General features: G+C 37.9%; 1 protein-coding gene across 1 annotated transcript in view; it reads left to right on the plus strand.

The window, feature by feature from the left end:
- Positions 1-10,537, plus strand: part of dnah2 (dynein, axonemal, heavy chain 2) — a 224,084-nt gene extending 213,547 nt beyond the window's left edge. The window contains exons 85-88 of the mRNA XM_089130887.1: positions 2,349-2,525; positions 7,290-7,364; positions 9,245-9,395; positions 10,168-10,537. Coding sequence (XP_088987013.1) covers positions 2,349-2,525; positions 7,290-7,364; positions 9,245-9,395; positions 10,168-10,322 — 558 coding nt within the window. The 3' untranslated portion in view covers positions 10,323-10,537. The remainder of the gene's footprint in view (positions 1-2,348; positions 2,526-7,289; positions 7,365-9,244; positions 9,396-10,167) is intronic.
- The last annotated feature ends 6,666 nt before the right edge of the window (positions 10,538-17,203 follow it).

Consider the following 17,203-nt stretch of genomic DNA (forward strand, 5'->3'; position numbering starts at 1 on the left):
TTGTATGTTTTTTTCCAAAGGTTCCCACATAGATGCAGAACAAGACATTTCTATTTCTGGACATAGATTAAAAGTTGTCTCAGAATATAAGTACTTAGGACTACACTTGGACTCAAACCTTACATTCAAAACCCACATAAAGAGGGTCTGTAATAAAGTAAAGTTCAGTTTGGTGAATTTCAGGTATATCAGGACCCTCCTATCAACTGAGGCAGCTAAGGTATACTTCCACTCATTAATTCTCTCCCACATAAACTACTGTTTGATAAGTTGGTCCAACGCACACGCTACAGCCTTAAAACCATTAAAGTCATTATACAAACAATCACTTAAAATTCTAGATAAAAAGTCATTTCGTCATCACCATTGCCATATCTTACAGAAGTATAAATTGCTTAGTTGGGATAACCTAATAAAATACAGAAATGTCTGCTTAGTTTATAAGATCATGCACTGCTTAGCTCCTCCTCCTTTATTTGGCCTTATCACTTTTAAATCAAATACAAACAGAGTTACAAGAGGTGCAGCTAGGAGAGACTGTATAATCCCACTTAAAAAAACTGCATTCAGTCAGGCTGTCTTTTCATTTACTGCTTCGCATGAATGGAACTCAATACCCCCACTAATTAGAGAGTCTACACCGTATTACTCATTTAAGATTAATGCTAAGAAATGGCTTATTGAAAATCAACACTGTCAACATTGATGTGGGTCCAATTCATCAACAATAATTGTATCGTTTATTAACATCTAATTATATTTTATATCTCATGTTTATTTGATTATTTGTGATTTTAACACAGTTTATTTTTTTTACTTTTTGTTTATTGTATATTGAACTGTATTGCATTGTTATTATTTATTATCTTAGGATGCCTAGTAACATCTGGCAAGGGGACTGCCGATGAAAACTAGCCTGTGGCTAACTCGGGTACACTTACATTTGTTGTGAATGTTGATTAGTGTACATTGTCCCTTTTCAAATAAACAAATAAATAAAATAGATTGATCGATAGTGGATGATAGATAGATAGATAGATAGATAGATAGATAGATAGATAGATAGATAGATAGATAGATAGATAGATAGATAGATAGATAGATAGATAGATAGATAGATAGGTGGATGGATGGATGGATGGATGGATGGATGGATGGATGGATGGATGGATGGATGGATGGATGGATGGATGGATGGATGGATGGATGGATGGATAGATAGATAGATAGATCAAGCAATCATGTGGAAGGCACAGCATTATGTTAATAAAAGCAAATTAATTTATGTGTCATTCATCAATTTATGTGCCCGTGATGTCAATAAGATTTTTTCTTCTTCTCTAATAGCACACTATATTGTTTTTGTTCCCCTCTCAGTCGTGGTACAGTGGTTCTGAAATGTGGGCACTTGAGCAGATTCGTCTTTAAACGCCTAGTTATGAAGATCAACAGTGGGCATCATACACTTGTTCCCTCCATTGTGATTCATTTTTAAACACATTTACACTGCCTCTCTTCTGCATTGTGGCACCAAGGGTTTAACTGATTATTTAGGGCGCCAAATTGTCACGCTCTTCTTCCATTTGTTGTGTGGGTGGCGGGAAAGTTCGGGTCTGAGTCTGCTCTTGAGTGCTAGATCAGATTCATCAACCTTTTATCCTCGCTTATATCACTCCGTGTCCCCGTTTCAAAGGGTAAAAGCGACAGCGTTTATTCCGCCTAGAAATATCTCAAAGCGCTCTCATTTTCATGCCAGCGAGAACCTAAATGCATGAAGGTTTTTTTATGGCACAGTGTGAAATGAAACTAATCACGAGTGTTTTCCTAGTGCTGTGTGGCAGTCGTTGCGTTTGAAATGCTAATTCCTTGGGCCGAAGCCACGCTCACGTTTGATTTTTCTTTTTCTATCAAATACAAATATCTTTGTTCTTTGAAAAGCTAAAATAAAATGTGTCCCAAGAATTCCAGAAAACATTGGACCCACACTGTTCTGCGCTGTCAGATTTATGTTAGTTTAATTGCTCGATTTGAAGCGGTTATGTAAGATTTGTTTAAATGTCTTTTAAGCATTCTGTGGTTCAATCACTCAGACAGTAATGCATCTCATCCAAACCAACAGAAACTCTTCCTTTGTGTCCTCCTTGATGACCTTGAGTGGCAGTTCGCATAAACTGAACTCTGAATGACACAATGAAAGCGGAGATAGATGTCACCAAGCTGTTTTGTGCCGTTTTGAAGTTGATGTTTGGCCAGATTTCATTCATCTGATGTCAAATTCCTGCTCTGAGCAAACACAGAACAGTGCGATCATTAATCACAGCACTAAACGAGACGCTCTCTCTCCTCAGGCGTACCCGTCTCTGAAGCCCTTGGCGTCGTGGACACGGGACCTGTGCCAGCGTGTGGAGCAGTTCGCTCGCTGGGCAAAAACCGCTCACCCTCCTGTCCGCTTCTGGCTGTCTGGATTTACCTTCCCAACGGGCTTCCTCACCGCCGTACTACAGAGCTCTGCACGACAGAACAACGTGAGACTCACACACAAGCTCAACGACACATCATGAGGCTCATACATATTCACGCGTACAGGATGTCAAGGACTCTTTAGTGTCCTTTTATACTCAAACACACACACAAGAGTGTGCTCAACCGAAGATACACTACCGTTCAAACCAGTGTTGTGCCTGAACGCGTTCAATGTTCATGAACGCATTTATATTTTGAGCGAACGTGAACTGAACGTACAGTTTTACTGCCTGATGAACGTAAACGCGTTCATTCTAATGTGTCTGTGAACGCACGCTCTCAGTTTAACCCTTGTGCATCCTTGTGGACATTTTTGTCCTTTTCAGTTTTGTTTTTTTGATCACTTTGACTGTGTTAAAGCTAACTGCAAAAAACTTGGCACAGGTGTGTATTTTTATTGGAATTTTACTATTTCACCGTCATTTTCTTAAAAAAAAATATTTTTTGCATTAGGTACAGAAAATACTCCCTCTCAGCGCCTTTTGGACAAAAATGTCCCCATTGAAACCCATTAAAACTGCCATTTTTAATCCCCGGTTCAGTTAACTATAAAATTATGCAATCTTTGTTAAGAGGCTTTCATTCTGATGGCAAGGCTTCAGAATTTTATTTTTTACTATTTTTTATCAGATGGTGCCATTTTTTTTAAGTTTGGCCTATAAAACAAATGTCGCTTTATTCCTGTTTTCTGCTTCGGCATACTATAGAGCCAACTGGATAAATTATGCAACAAAATTTGTTTGGGTGTGTTGGTATGGATGTCAGAGTGTGGTTAGTATGTGTGTTATAAAAAAAATATGTGTGTGTGTGTGCGCGCATGTGTGTGTTTGTAATACTGAGAGAGAAAAACTGCAAATTCAAATCCAATCACTGTGAGCTCCAGTGGGGTTTTGCTGGGACCCAATGGGGAAAATATGTTACTACGCCCAAACAAACTGTTACCGAAAGCTCATTTTTTGAGATATCATCCTCAAATTTGGAACAACCTATTTAGATTTATGGCTTTGATTTTATTACAGTTTTGAGTTCAACCTGATTTATAAAATATATATTTTATATAAAATATTTTTTTATAAATAATTTTCATAAACTTATACCTATACAACTTTTTTTTGGATTTACTTATTATTATTATTTTAGCAATTTTTATTGAAGTAGTATTTTTACTGAAGTATTATTATTATACTTCAGCAATAATCTGCAAAATCTTCTTTAAAATGATACCAAACTTAAGTCTGTGCTCCAAAGCGTCACATTTTTATGACAGGTTTTTGAAATATGGACATATTTGTCCTCTTTTTACCTATGTGTAACTTTTTTTAATTGATGCACAAGGGTTAACTTCGTATAATATGGTGCCAGATTTCTATAGAGCCTTCCAGGTGAAAACACACGTAAACAGGCCTTAATATGTTGCGAAAAAACACCCAATCTGGCAACAGTGTCGCACCGCGGCCGCCTTCGTCGAAGCAGCTAGCGAGGAGGTGTCGACAAGGTTTATGACGAGGTCGGTGAGGATGGGGAAAATCGTACATTTCTGTGCACACTTTGCCCGTCGATAAAATAATTGTTGTCTGTGATTGTATATGGGCTGTGGCAATAATTAAAAAAAAAGCTTGCAACATGGAAAAAAAAGAACTAGGAATGAACTAGTTCATTTTTTGTATGAACTATGAACTGAACTAGTTCATTTTAAAATGTGTGAACTGAACTTTGAACTAGTTAATGAAGAAAGCAAACTTTCTCAACACTGGTTCAAACGTTTGATGTTGTTGCTGAAAAAATGAATACTTTTATTTAGTGAGGATACATTAAATTGATCAAACATTGGTACAATTTGCTTTTCTATTAAATTTTCTTTTAATCAAAGAATCCTGAATAAGAGAAGAGACTTCTTTCAGAAACATTTAAAAGAATCTTACTGACCCCATCAGTTAAAATGTATATTCATGAGTAAGAAACTCTGGGTTTTCTTGAAGCCCTGTCTTTCCAATTATTCCAAGTTAACGGAATAATTCTCCCAAAAATTAAAAAATGCTGTCATCTTTACCCTCGTGTTGTTCCAAACCTGTATGACCGGCTGTGTTTGTCCATGTGATGAAATTCAGTGGGGTTTAACATAGTGTTTATTTCATTGACAAATAATTTTCATAATAATTTTGCTCAACGACATTTTTTCCCGACAAACGAGATAACTAAATATAAATTTAAAAAACGGTTTTGAATGACAAAAACTATGACGAAAGTCTATTTACATTTTTGTCAATGAATAAAAACGAGACGAAAATGTTAGGGAGGAACGATTTGGAATGAGATCAATCAGAACTGGATAAATGTGAGAAAGCGTGACGACGCGGAAGAGCTAAATTCAATCTCACTTGAATAGACACATTCATAAAATGAGAAAATTATGTCAAAATCTCGGTTATGTCTTTTGTGAACACAAACAGTTGGGAGAATATCGGATATGGATATGAGAGATTACCGGATCAGTGTATTGGATTTGTGCATTTGGCCTTAAAGTGACAGTAACCTAATAAACCTGCTGCTGTGCATCATTAATGTTAATCAAATAACAAAAGAAAAAGAGAAAAACACTCAATTTTCTTTACTGAATAACATTAATGATTTCAATAAGGAGTAATCGAAATTTAATTTACACAAATAAATATGTCTGCTTGGAAGAATGAAATGGTTTTATTTAATTTTAAGATCAATACTAAATGTTGCAGCAGTTAAATCTATGTCTATGTTGCATGTTCAAACCTTAAAGGAGTAGTTCACTTTTGAAAAAACTTTTGTTGATAATTTACTCACCCCCATGTCATCCAAGATGTCCATGTCTTTCTTTCTTCAGTCGAAAACAAATTAAGGTTTTTGATGAAAACATTCCAGGATTTTCTCCATATAATGGACTTCAATGGGAACCAAACAATTCAAGGTCCAAAAGACACTTTCAGTGCAGCTTCAAAGGGCTTTAAACGACACCAGACGATGAATTGGGTCTTATCTAGCGAAACGATCGCTCATTTAATAAATAAATAAAAAAGTTTAAGTTTTATAAGCACAAATGCTCACCTTGCTCTGTTCTGTGATGAGCGTTCGTGACTCTCCTGTTCGAACTCGTACATCAAAATGAACAAATCTTTTTTCGAGTCATGACTCGAAGGGTCCTAGATAAGACCCTTATTCATCGTCTGGAGTCGTTTAAAGCCCTTTGAAGCTGCACTGAAACTGTCTTTTGGACCTTGAACCGTTTGGTTCCCATTGAAGTCCATTATATGGAGAAAATCCTGGAATGTTTTCATCAAAAACCTTAATTTCTTTTCGACTGAAGAAAGAAAGATGTGGACATCTTGGAAGACATGGGGGTGAGTAAATTATCAGCAAAAGATTTTTTTTAAAGTGAACTACTCCTTTAATAGATGTTTTCTCCAGGAGTATATAATGAGTTTGGATATTTTAGAGAAATGCTTAATTGATGCATTACCATTAGATTCTCATTGACTAAATCTACAGTACACTCTTAGAAGAAATGGTTCTATTTAGAACCAGAAATGGTTCCATCCCCCGCTTCATATATGGAACTCCAAAATGGTTCTATATAGAACAATTTTTTCTTTGGTAAAAGGTTCTATTGGCCAAGTATGGAACCCCAGGGTTCTATATAGAACCCAGAGGAACCTTTTTTTAAGAGAACCTTTTAGGGGTTCCAAATACGTAGCGCTGATATAACCTTTTAAGGTTCTATATAGAACCTTTTCTTCTAAGAGTGTAGCTGACCATGTAATAACATTTAAAAAAAAACATATCAATCATGCTCCATAACATGGTCGCTATTTACATCTCATGCCGTCTGTAAACTCTTGTGTTATCAAGGCAACGACTGACGAATTTGTATTAGATTTGTTAGAGCTCTGTTATCAACTCCACAGTGGAAAATGAAACCTTATCCACATCGGCACGGCATAGAGCGGTTAAGCAATGAGAGAGTTTGGGCCTGAAAGTGGAAAAGCAGCTTAAGTGTGTGACTAAGCTCCAGTTCCCATCATTCTCCGTGGAAGCACAAGAATGATAAAATACACAGATAAAGCAACAATTACACACATGATGTCTGTCCTTTGCACTTCATTTTCGTGGGAATTCAAAAAGAGTGAAAGAGAATTTATTCAGAGCAAAATCAATGTTAAAATGCACATCACTTCCTAATTACGATTCCAAACCTCAAAATTGGGAACATCTCCCAAAAAAAAAAAAAAATTTTTTTAAATGCAGCCTTATATTTCTCATACGGGTTTCAATCACACCAAATCAACGGTCTATAATTAATTTAAGTAACACGTCCTCACCGCATTACATTCACTGACACTTTGCATTCGCATTCACTGACATTCTGCATGGGCCGCAGCGCAATCCTGCTCCATTACCCCTCTAATGCCCCAGTGAGGATGTTTATTCTCCATTCCTTTTGGGATCTGCAGACAGCAGTTTCACACACACTGCTCAGCCGCTCAGTTCCTTAAGGAGCCCGCCCGCAAAATGAGCTGCATCTGATGATGAAGAGACACCTGCGACGCTTCAGGGCAGCCAATTCTGCAGCAAATGGACTGAAAAACAAATGTCCTAATGTGTAATGTCCCCACACACCGACAGGTGGCCAGTCAGAACTGAGGATACACTCAGACTGAGCTTATCTTGGCAGTTCTGTAATTGTATGTGTGTGTGGAGCGGTTTTTAATGCTGCCAGTGTTGTGTTTTCTATGCAGGTGTCTGTAGACACTCTATCCTGGGAGTTCACTGTCACCACTGTGGATGACAACAATCTGCTGTTCCCTCCCAAGGTGAGTAACTGCTGCCATCCTCTGTCCATTAGGAGCTGATGCACCTGACATTTGCATCTCTCTCTCTCTCTCTCTCTCTCTGTCTTGAGTGTCACATGATCCTTCAGAAATCACTCTAAAATGCTAATTTGCTGCTCAAGAAACATTTCTGATCATCGGTGTGTTAAACGGTTGCACTGATTCACATTTTTCTAAAAAGCATTACACATTTTCTCAGGATTCTTGGATAGAAGTTAAAAAGAACGCCAATTATTTGTAATAGAAATATCTTGTAACATTATAAATGTCTTTAAAGTCACTCAATTTAACGCATCCTTGCTGAATAACAGTATTAATGTCATTTAAAAAAAATCTTACCCCAGTGGTAGTGCATGTCAAACATCAAACTGTAATTAAATGAATAACTGTTTAAAGGGAGTTTGTTCTCACTGCAGAACATGAAATCCATGGGGAGGAGTCGGATCGAGATCCAACTCCTCTTACCTTACATACACCTAAACCTATCTAACTCCGCCCCCTGATCCCTAATCCTACCCATCTCCACCCCTTGGATCGTGACCCGACTCCTCCCCGTGGATCTCATGTACTGCATTGAGGTGCTGCTGTTTAAAGGTACAAAATGTAGGTTTTTTCGCCACCAGGGGTCACTAACGTCTTACAATAACAAAGGCGTATATTAATGACGCAAAGCATTAAGCTGAATTTCGGATCTTGTCGTTAAGCTGACGGATCTTTTATGGATCAGTGAATACGGTGATGTTTTTAACATGACTGTGGTGAAGCAGGGCGCGATTGCTAATGAGAGATTTATACCAGCACCACACGCAACGTGAGTCCCGCAGATATAAAAGAATAAGGACATTTCATTCTAGCGAACTACCCGCAAGTGCTTAATTCATACTCTCACGAGTCAGTTTATTAGACGAATTAACCTTGAAGTAACGCAACGCTGTTTCACTTGCTCTAACAGTTGCAGTATCACACTAAATGCCATGTGTGTTGAATGTTGTTAGTTTGATTGTTTGTTGGCTACATGAGACTAGCATTAAAGGAGAACTCCGGCGCAAAATGAACCTTTGGTCTAATTACTCATTGGTACATAGTCAACCGTTCTCTGAGATTTGTTTTCATGATTATCGAATGTAAAGAGTTTTATCTCTAAAAACTGTTTAGCTTATAATGCTAGTACTGGGGGCATAGAGTATTGAAAATAAAAATAGCTAGTTAATACCACTAACGAGGCTCAAAATAGCCCCACACTAACTCGGTAGCATAATCAGGGTCCATACATGCAAAACGAAGCATTGAGAACTTTGTAAGTGTACAGACCGTTTAATAAGAAGATACTTTATAAAGACAGTTCACTTGGCTTGGCGTTCGTGGTTCGACCGCTCGAGACTGTTTTCCAAAGATGGCTCCTGCCTGTATTCGCGAAGTGGACAGTCTTTATAAAGTATCTACTTATTAAACGGTCTGTACACTTACAAAGTTCTCAATGCTTCGTTTTGCATGCAGGGACCCTGATTATGCCAACGAGTTAGTGTGGGGCTATTTTGAGCCTTGTTAGTGGTATTAACTAGCTATTTTTATTTTCATTACTCTATGCCCCCAGTACTATCATTATAAGCTAAACAGTTTTTAGAGATAAATCTCTTTACATTCGATAATCATTAAAACAAATCAGTTTGGGACTGCAATGTGGAGCAGGGTTTCATTACGCCGGGTAAAAGCAAAGCGGTGTGTGGAGTTAGGCGCAGTGTCAAAAGCCCTTATGTCACGTTTCCAAGTTAAATTCTTGCAATGTAGACTCCCTCATGCTCTCTCTCTCTCTCTCAATGACTTTGTTTTGCACTCGACCTCTTGTCCCCCCTCTCCTCCAGGATGGGGTGCTCATCCAGGGGCTGTATCTGGAGGGGGCCGGCTGGGATAAGAAAGCTGCCAGTCTGGTGGAGGCAGAGCCCATGCAGCTGGTCTGTCCCATGCCCACCATCCACTTCAAACCTGTGGAGAGCCGCAAGAGGGTCGCCAAGAGTGAGTACACTACCTTAAAGGGATAGATAGTTCACCCAAAAATATAAATTCTGTCCCTCATGTCGTTCCAAACCCGTAAGACTTCCGTGCATCTTCAGAACAAAAATGAAGATTTTTTTGGATGAAATATGAGAGATTTCTGTCCCTCCATTGACACAACTTACACTTTGACGCTTCAAAAAGTTCATTCTTGTGTTACGCAGCACGTTTGAGCTTCAACCAATGAGGTTTGAACTTCTGTTTATGTTCGCTGATCAATGTTCAGATGTGAATAAACGCCTAAATTAAATCTGTTCATTATATAAAGCGATCGCGTCTCTTCAGAAAATTTGGACTAAACCGCTCAATTCATATTTAATAGTTTTACGCCCTATTTTTGAAGCTTCAAATTGTCAGTTGCGTAGCTGTCAATGGAGGGACAGAAATCTCTCAGATTTCATCAAAAAGATCTTCGTTGTGCTCCGAAGATGAATGAAAGTCTTACGGGTTTGGAACAAAAATTAATAACAAAATTGACATTTTTTTTCTGTGAAGTAACCCATTCACACTAACAACGATAACTATAATGCTAACTGTATTAGCGTCCACACCAGCTGATGATTTTGTTCGTTTTATCCTAAAATCTGCGCCACTTTAAATGCTCGAGATCTGAAAGCGGGAAGGATTCTGATTGGCTGTCGATGTATTTATCGTCCATCAGCTGGAAAAGTGATTGCACCGATTTTGTTTCGTTGTTATAGTTGTGGTGTGACCTCTGTGTTTGTGTGTGCAGATATGTACTCCTGTCCCTGCTACTACTACCCCGTACGGTCTGGTGGTCCGGGTCGCCCGTCGTTCGTGGTGGCTGTTGATCTGAAGTCTGGAGCTGTGCCTTGTGATCACTGGATCAAGAGAGGAACCGCTCTGCTCATGAGCCTTGACAGCTAAACACTCACACTTTCAGTGACACTTCATTATCACCCTAATTTTAAACAGTGTGTTCAACAGATGACAAGCACTTGTTAGCCCTCTTACACAGTGAGTAAATGTCATTTAAAAAGAGAATGTAATCATATATTGAAAAAGCCATCGCAATTTGTTGTTTTTATGACCTTGCAAAGTTGTAAATTAATTCAAATGTGTTTAATAAAGCAGACAAAACATCTCAGTATTTTAATATTCAGGGATTTTGCCGATTTTCGAGACATAAAATACTTTAACAACCAATAGATTGGCCTATCATCATGAAATTTAGTACATGCCTGCTGGATGTCCGCAATCGAGTGTTGTGAGAATCGACCCGAAGGTGGCGCTACTTTTTAGATCTCAGGAATGATCTGAACTGGTAAAGCCATTTTATTTATGAATCAAGTATTTTTTCATGAAAATGTTCTTCTATTCAAGTTTTTTTTACTCGAATTTGTTCTTGACCATTTGTTTGATTCAAATAGACATAGATGCTCCTGACGTCCTTTAACTAGTCATATATGCATAATGCATTTAACAGGAAAGGGCACAAATATCAATATCCAAAACCATAATCAATTATACAATGTGAGAGTTTGGCATCATATAGTGTGTAATATTTACACTGCTGTTGTTTTTGAAGACGATTATGCTCAAAAATGTAACAAGTGTCAAGTACACTTTTCTAGTTGTACAGCAGACTGTGTGTTTTTTGGTCAAGATCTTGTATGAGTCCAGCACTCTGTAAAAGGCATCCAATGACAATGAGTTTAAGGTCTGGACTCAGAGGAGCCGATACATGCGTAAAACTGATTCTTGTGATGTTCCTCCCAACCATTCTTTCACAGTTTGAGCCTGATGAATCTTGACATGTTCATCCTTGGAATATGGCCTTGATGTGTCTTCCTATATAGGTTTAAGAAATGAAAAGCTACAAACTACATCAATTAGGGTTAGCTTTTTAACTCGTACCAAGGGCGTGGTGAGCTGGAATCTGTGTACGTCAGCTCTCCCCGCTTACGTCACGAAGAACCGCAAACATCCAATAGGAAAAATTGAACTGCAGTAGCCACCGTTCAACCTGAAGAGGGCAGCACTAAGACGTTTTTACACCATATATTGTAGAATTAAAACACTTTATACCCAAATGTCAAAAAAGTTACTTGAATCAATGATCAGCACTAATAAAGCCCCATTCTTACAGATCGTTAACTAAAAAAAGTTGGTTTAGGGTTAGTTACCCTTTAAAACTTGTCTTTGACCATGCAGTGGATAAAAAACTAGGTATCAAGAACTTTTTAGATTTTAATACATTAACCCCTTAGCTGTCACCCCCCTTTTTGAGAATGGGGTTAAAATGCACTATTGTAATTTAAGAATGCTTTGGAATATACCCAAGTTTGGTCTTGTTTTAAAGAAAACACTCAGCAGAATATTGCTGAAGTGAAAACACTTCAAAAAATGAAAGTATGAAAAAAGTTATGGAAGTTTAAACTTACAGTAAATCAAATATACTGTACTATATATTTTTTTATTTTATATAAAATATATATTTTACAAAATATTTTTACTCTAAAATTTCTATAAAGTCAAAGCCATAAATCTAACCAAGTAATGTTCCAAATTTGAAGTTGATATCACAGAAATTGAAGTTCCCATGAGATTTTGTTTAGGCGTAGTACCAAAAATAGCCACCAGGTGCCATTGAATTCCATTGAATTTTGTTGAAAACATTCTACCTTAACAAATTTATACATTTCTGTCCAAATATCAATTCTGTCACAAAATGTGGAACCTTGAGACTCAGACCTTTCTGACAATATCGATTTTGTCAAGATTAGAAAGGGTTTTGATCATAAATTATGAAATATAATAATGCCCAAAATGGGAGGAGCCTGATAAAATAAGTACCGTTTCTATGGTAACGCAACATTCAATTATAAAAAAAGTTTTCACACGATGAATTCTGAGTTTATAAGCTTTCAAATGATACTTAATTTATGTTTTGTAGAATATCTATTTAGAAGTCTTAGACCTTTCCAACGATATATAATTTGTCATAATTAGATTAGGATTTAATAGAAATATAGTGAAGTAAAGTTAGGCGTCCCGGTACCGGGACGGTGACAGTTAGTAAGTAAAAAGCTGTATGGGATTGTAAAGGGCACTTGGTATAGAATCCTAATTTCTTGTTTGTGCTTACAGACCAGTTGCAAATTATTGCGATGACAACAATTAAAAAATCTATCGAACAATCCAGGAGTGTGTCAAATCCAGCTCTGAGTACACATGCCAAATTTGACAGTAATCGAGGGCTCTGTGATTTCAGAAAAATGTGATCCAATTAGTTGAAACGCGCCACTAAACCATCTGCATTCCTTAAAGTTTGACGGTCGTGGCCATTCAGTCGGCTTGCACCTTGATGATGATTGACGCATGTGGCTGTGTTTGTTCTTCAGAGCTCAGGGGGAGAGAAGCGGCGACCTTCTCAGGACACTCATAAGATTGAGGGAAATTCTTGGAAGAGGAGAACAAGAGAGCAGAGAAACTGGAACAGAAGAATCGTTCCGAGTGAGGGTGGCCTCCGTGTAAAGCTGCATTCACTGTGCCGTCCTCTTCTGAAAGAGCCAGACTTGCTGGGACTGTAAGGAGCTCTTTATTCAGCCACAGGTCTGTGTGTCTCTGTACCTCTAACTGGTTGTTGGGGTGCTCATAGCAACATGTCTGATTCACATTCAAATTGGCCTCCAAGGCGCCATTGTAATCTTTTCGAGTACTTCAGATTTTTTTTTTTTCCTTAAAAAAATGGAAGTTAAAAAGAAAAAGGGAGAGAAAGACATCTTTTGATTCGCGAAATGGAGGATGAAGTCCCCAGGGTTTATTCATTACCCCAATGTTCCCATCTCAGACCCACAGAAACAACTCGCATGAATCTGACACTTGTTGCTGCGAGACGCAACAACGCCAATTTCTGTCTGTACCTCCTCTCACACACCAGATGAGAACTTAACACGGGTCCTGGAGTGCCAGCTGAGGACAAGTGGACAATCCGATTTGGGTTTTAGTGATCTGGTTCCCTCGGGGACGTTAGTGCTGAGTCTCGCTACATTTGATAATCGAGTTAGCTCTTCTCTGTATAGTATTGCATCAAACGTCCTCCATCTGTGTATTCAATTATGGCAGTAAAACACCGAACATGGACATTCCACGAGGAATACACTGAAAACCCGCACACACATTTCACAACGCTCATCATGCCATATACAACTATTACATTCATCACAGAAACAAACTACAGTAACACTTTACTTGAAGGGGTGTGCATGTTTATGACAACTGTCATTAAGTGTTTTTCTCTCAGTTATGACATTTTGAATGCAAATATGACATTGTTCAACCCTCTGGGGTTGTTCGGCCCAAATGGACCCGAAGAATTTATTTATTTTTATTTATTTTTTTAATCACAGCTTCCTCGGAATGGTCCGAAATTTGGTGACTTTGTTGGTATTTGGTATTTGAACACCCAAAAAAATTGGGGACAGGATGTGAATAGTCTAAGTGGTTGTAAAAAAAATAGTCCAAATGGACCCGCATGGAAAATGAATGGGAAATTGGCAAAAATGTGAAAATACTGAGCTTTTTTGTGCGTACAATCTACAAATCAACCACGATCTTGAAAAAAAGCACACAACAGTGAAGGGGTGAATCTATAAAACATCAAGAGTGCAAAACAGACACATCCAGACACACACACACAAACACACTTTTATACACAAACACACCAAAAATTCAGATTATACAAGTGTTTTGCATTTTTAAAATGCTCAGTTTGTCCACCAGATGGCATCCATCTCATTTCAAAAATTGCTTTTATGAGGCCTAGGCTTGACTCTAAAATGAAATACAGCTTAATATATATATATATATATATATATATATATGTGTAGAGTTCAGATGCAAAAGCCTCTAAATGCCATTTGAAATTTTCTTCTTTAATGATGATTTTTATCAAACTTGTATATTTAAGTTCAGTAAATTCACTTAAATGGCAATGATAATTACCTATTAATTGTTATTTACTGAACTTAAATATACAAGTTTGATAAAAATCATCATTAAAGAAGAAAATTTCAAATGGCATTTAGAGGCTTTTGCATCTGAACTCTTCATATATATTTTTTTATATATATATTTTTCTATTATGTTCAATGGGGGGAAATTTTGTCATAATTATTGCATTAATACTAATTATAATTTTTTTTTATTTTTGAAATTTTCTCAAAACACCAAAAAAGAAAAGAAAAAATATTATAAAAAACGAGTAAAAAAAAAAATCATGATTTTTTTTAAAAATATGAATCCCGCCCTTTGGCTCCATTTGGACCCGAACACCCCGAGTGTGACTCTGAAACGAACAACCCCAGAGGGTTAAGATTTCTTTGTTATGACATCTTGACATAAACCACATCATAACCTGTCAGTGTCTTTGTCATGACAACTTGACATTAAATAAAGTTAAACTGTCATGAGGCCATAATAACTGTGTCGTGAATATTTTTCTTGGCCTCAACTACAGAGGTACTAATTGAATTTGTCATTAAAGAGTTATAATGGCTTCATGACAGCCAATGTCAAAACCAGCCACCGGACAGTTTAATGTAATAATAACCAATAAAGCTAGGTGCTTTCTTAAGTTTGAGAATTAATCATGTTTACGACAGGTTTTGTTGTCTTAATAATGTCAAGTTGTCATGACAAAGACACTGACAGGTTTATCATGTATTGGTTTATGTCAAGGTGTCATAAAGACATCTCATATTTGCATTCAAAATGTCATAACTTGAGCGAATGACACTTAATGACAGTTGTCACAAACATGAATAAAACTTCCTTCATATTAATAACATATGTCATGATTATGAAGGTGTCACAATAACCACAGACACCGTAATACAAAAGAGAAAATCTGGTTTATATTCTACTTGTTTATAAAACAGTGTGGTGGCATTTTATTTTTACAGTCCTGTTCCCCATGTACATACTACAGTTATTACAATAACTAAGTACTAACCATGAACATACACACAATCCTTACCTTAACCCAGGAACCTTATTAACCAGTACTTAGATACTTTAAAATAAAGTGCAAACAATGATATTATTTATATCAGAATCAGAATCAGAATCAGAATCACTTTATTCGCCAAATGCATCAGCAGATGCACAGGAATTTGATATGGCCATCAGTTACACACAAACTCACACACACACACACACACACACAAAATAATAATAATAATAATAATAAATATAATAAAATAGTCAGAAGGGCTAATTCAGCTATTTAAAAGGGAAATGGCTCTTGGAAAAAAACTATTTAAATGGCGTGAGGTCCTTGTCCTCACTGCTCTATACCTTCTCCCTGAAGGAAGCAGCCTAAAAATGTCACTTGCTGGATGAGACTGATCAGCAGCAATTTTAGCTGCCCTCTTTCTAACTCTGGCCTCATATAAGTCGTTAAGTGACAGCTGCCTCTGTCCAGTCAGCCTCTCAGCTGTGCGCACAATACGCTGTAGTCTGACCTTCGCCTGGGCTGATGCCGATGCAAACCAGACAGTAATGGATGCTGAAAGAAGGCTTTCCACAGTGGCCCTGTAAAATCTAGTCCGAACAGAGCTGGAAACGTTCAGTTTATTTAACTGTCTCAGAAAAAACATTCCACTATGAGCTCTCTTAAGAATGGAGGAACTATTTTCCTCCCATTTGAAGTCATTTGTGATAACAGTGCCTAAAAATGTAGTTGACTCCACCCTCTTCACAACAGAGCTCTTGATAGTTAGAGGTGGAAGGGAGGCGGGTGCCCTACGAAAATCTATCACCATTTCCACAGTCTTTTGCTGATTAAGCTCCAAGTTGTTCTCATCACACCATGCAACCAATTTTGACACTTCCTGCCTGTAAGCAGACTCGTCATTTCCCTTAATAAGGCCGACTAATGTGGTATCATCTGCAAATTTAATCAGCTTGATGGAGCCATTGTTGGAAGTGCAATCATTGGTGTATAGTGAGTAGAGAAATGGTGACAGCACGCACCCCTGCGGTGCTCCAATGTTAGTGGTCTGAGGATCAGACATGTGCTGGCCAAGCCGCACATACTGTTGTCGGTCACTAAAAAAATCCATAATCCAGCGACAAATAGAGGATCCCACCCCCATCAGTGACAGCTTCTCCCCCAGTCGCTCAGGTAGAATAGTGTTGAAAGCTGCCCTGAAATCCACAAACAACATCCTTACGTAAGAGCCAGGAGAGTCAAGATGGTCCAGAGCATAATGCAGTCCTAAATTGACCGCATCATCTACCGAGCGGTTTGCCCTGTAAGCGAACTGAAGTTGATCAAGATAAGGAGCTGTGATAGGTTTTAGATGTGACAGAACCAGCCTTTCCAGACATTTCATGACCACTGATGTAAGGGCCACCGGTCTGTAGTCGTTAAGGTCCACAGCTTTGTTTTTCTTCGGCACTGGGATAATAATTGATGACTTAAAACAACTGGGAACCCTGCATAAAACAATTGATTGATTAAAAATGTCCGTAAAAACTGGGGCTAGCTGACTTGCGCAGTGCTTCAGGGTGGCAGATGAAATCCCATCAGGGCCACTCGCTTTCTTTACATTTTGTCGGCGAAATAGCCGATACACGTCCTTCTCCTCAATGACAATGTCAATGTCAGCTTGATCCTGAGGGGCAATGTTCTCCCCCTCTCTAAATGCGACACCCCCGGGAGGAAAAAAATGAGGGCACAGATTTTTCTCAAATCTTGTATAAAAAACATTAAATTCATTGGCCAGTTTAGTGGATGGAGT

This window comes from Pimephales promelas, chromosome 1 (assembly GCF_988280905.1).
Source record: "Pimephales promelas chromosome 1, fPimPro1.hap1.1, whole genome shotgun sequence".
NCBI classification, from domain to species: Eukaryota; Metazoa; Chordata; class Actinopteri; order Cypriniformes; family Leuciscidae; genus Pimephales; species Pimephales promelas.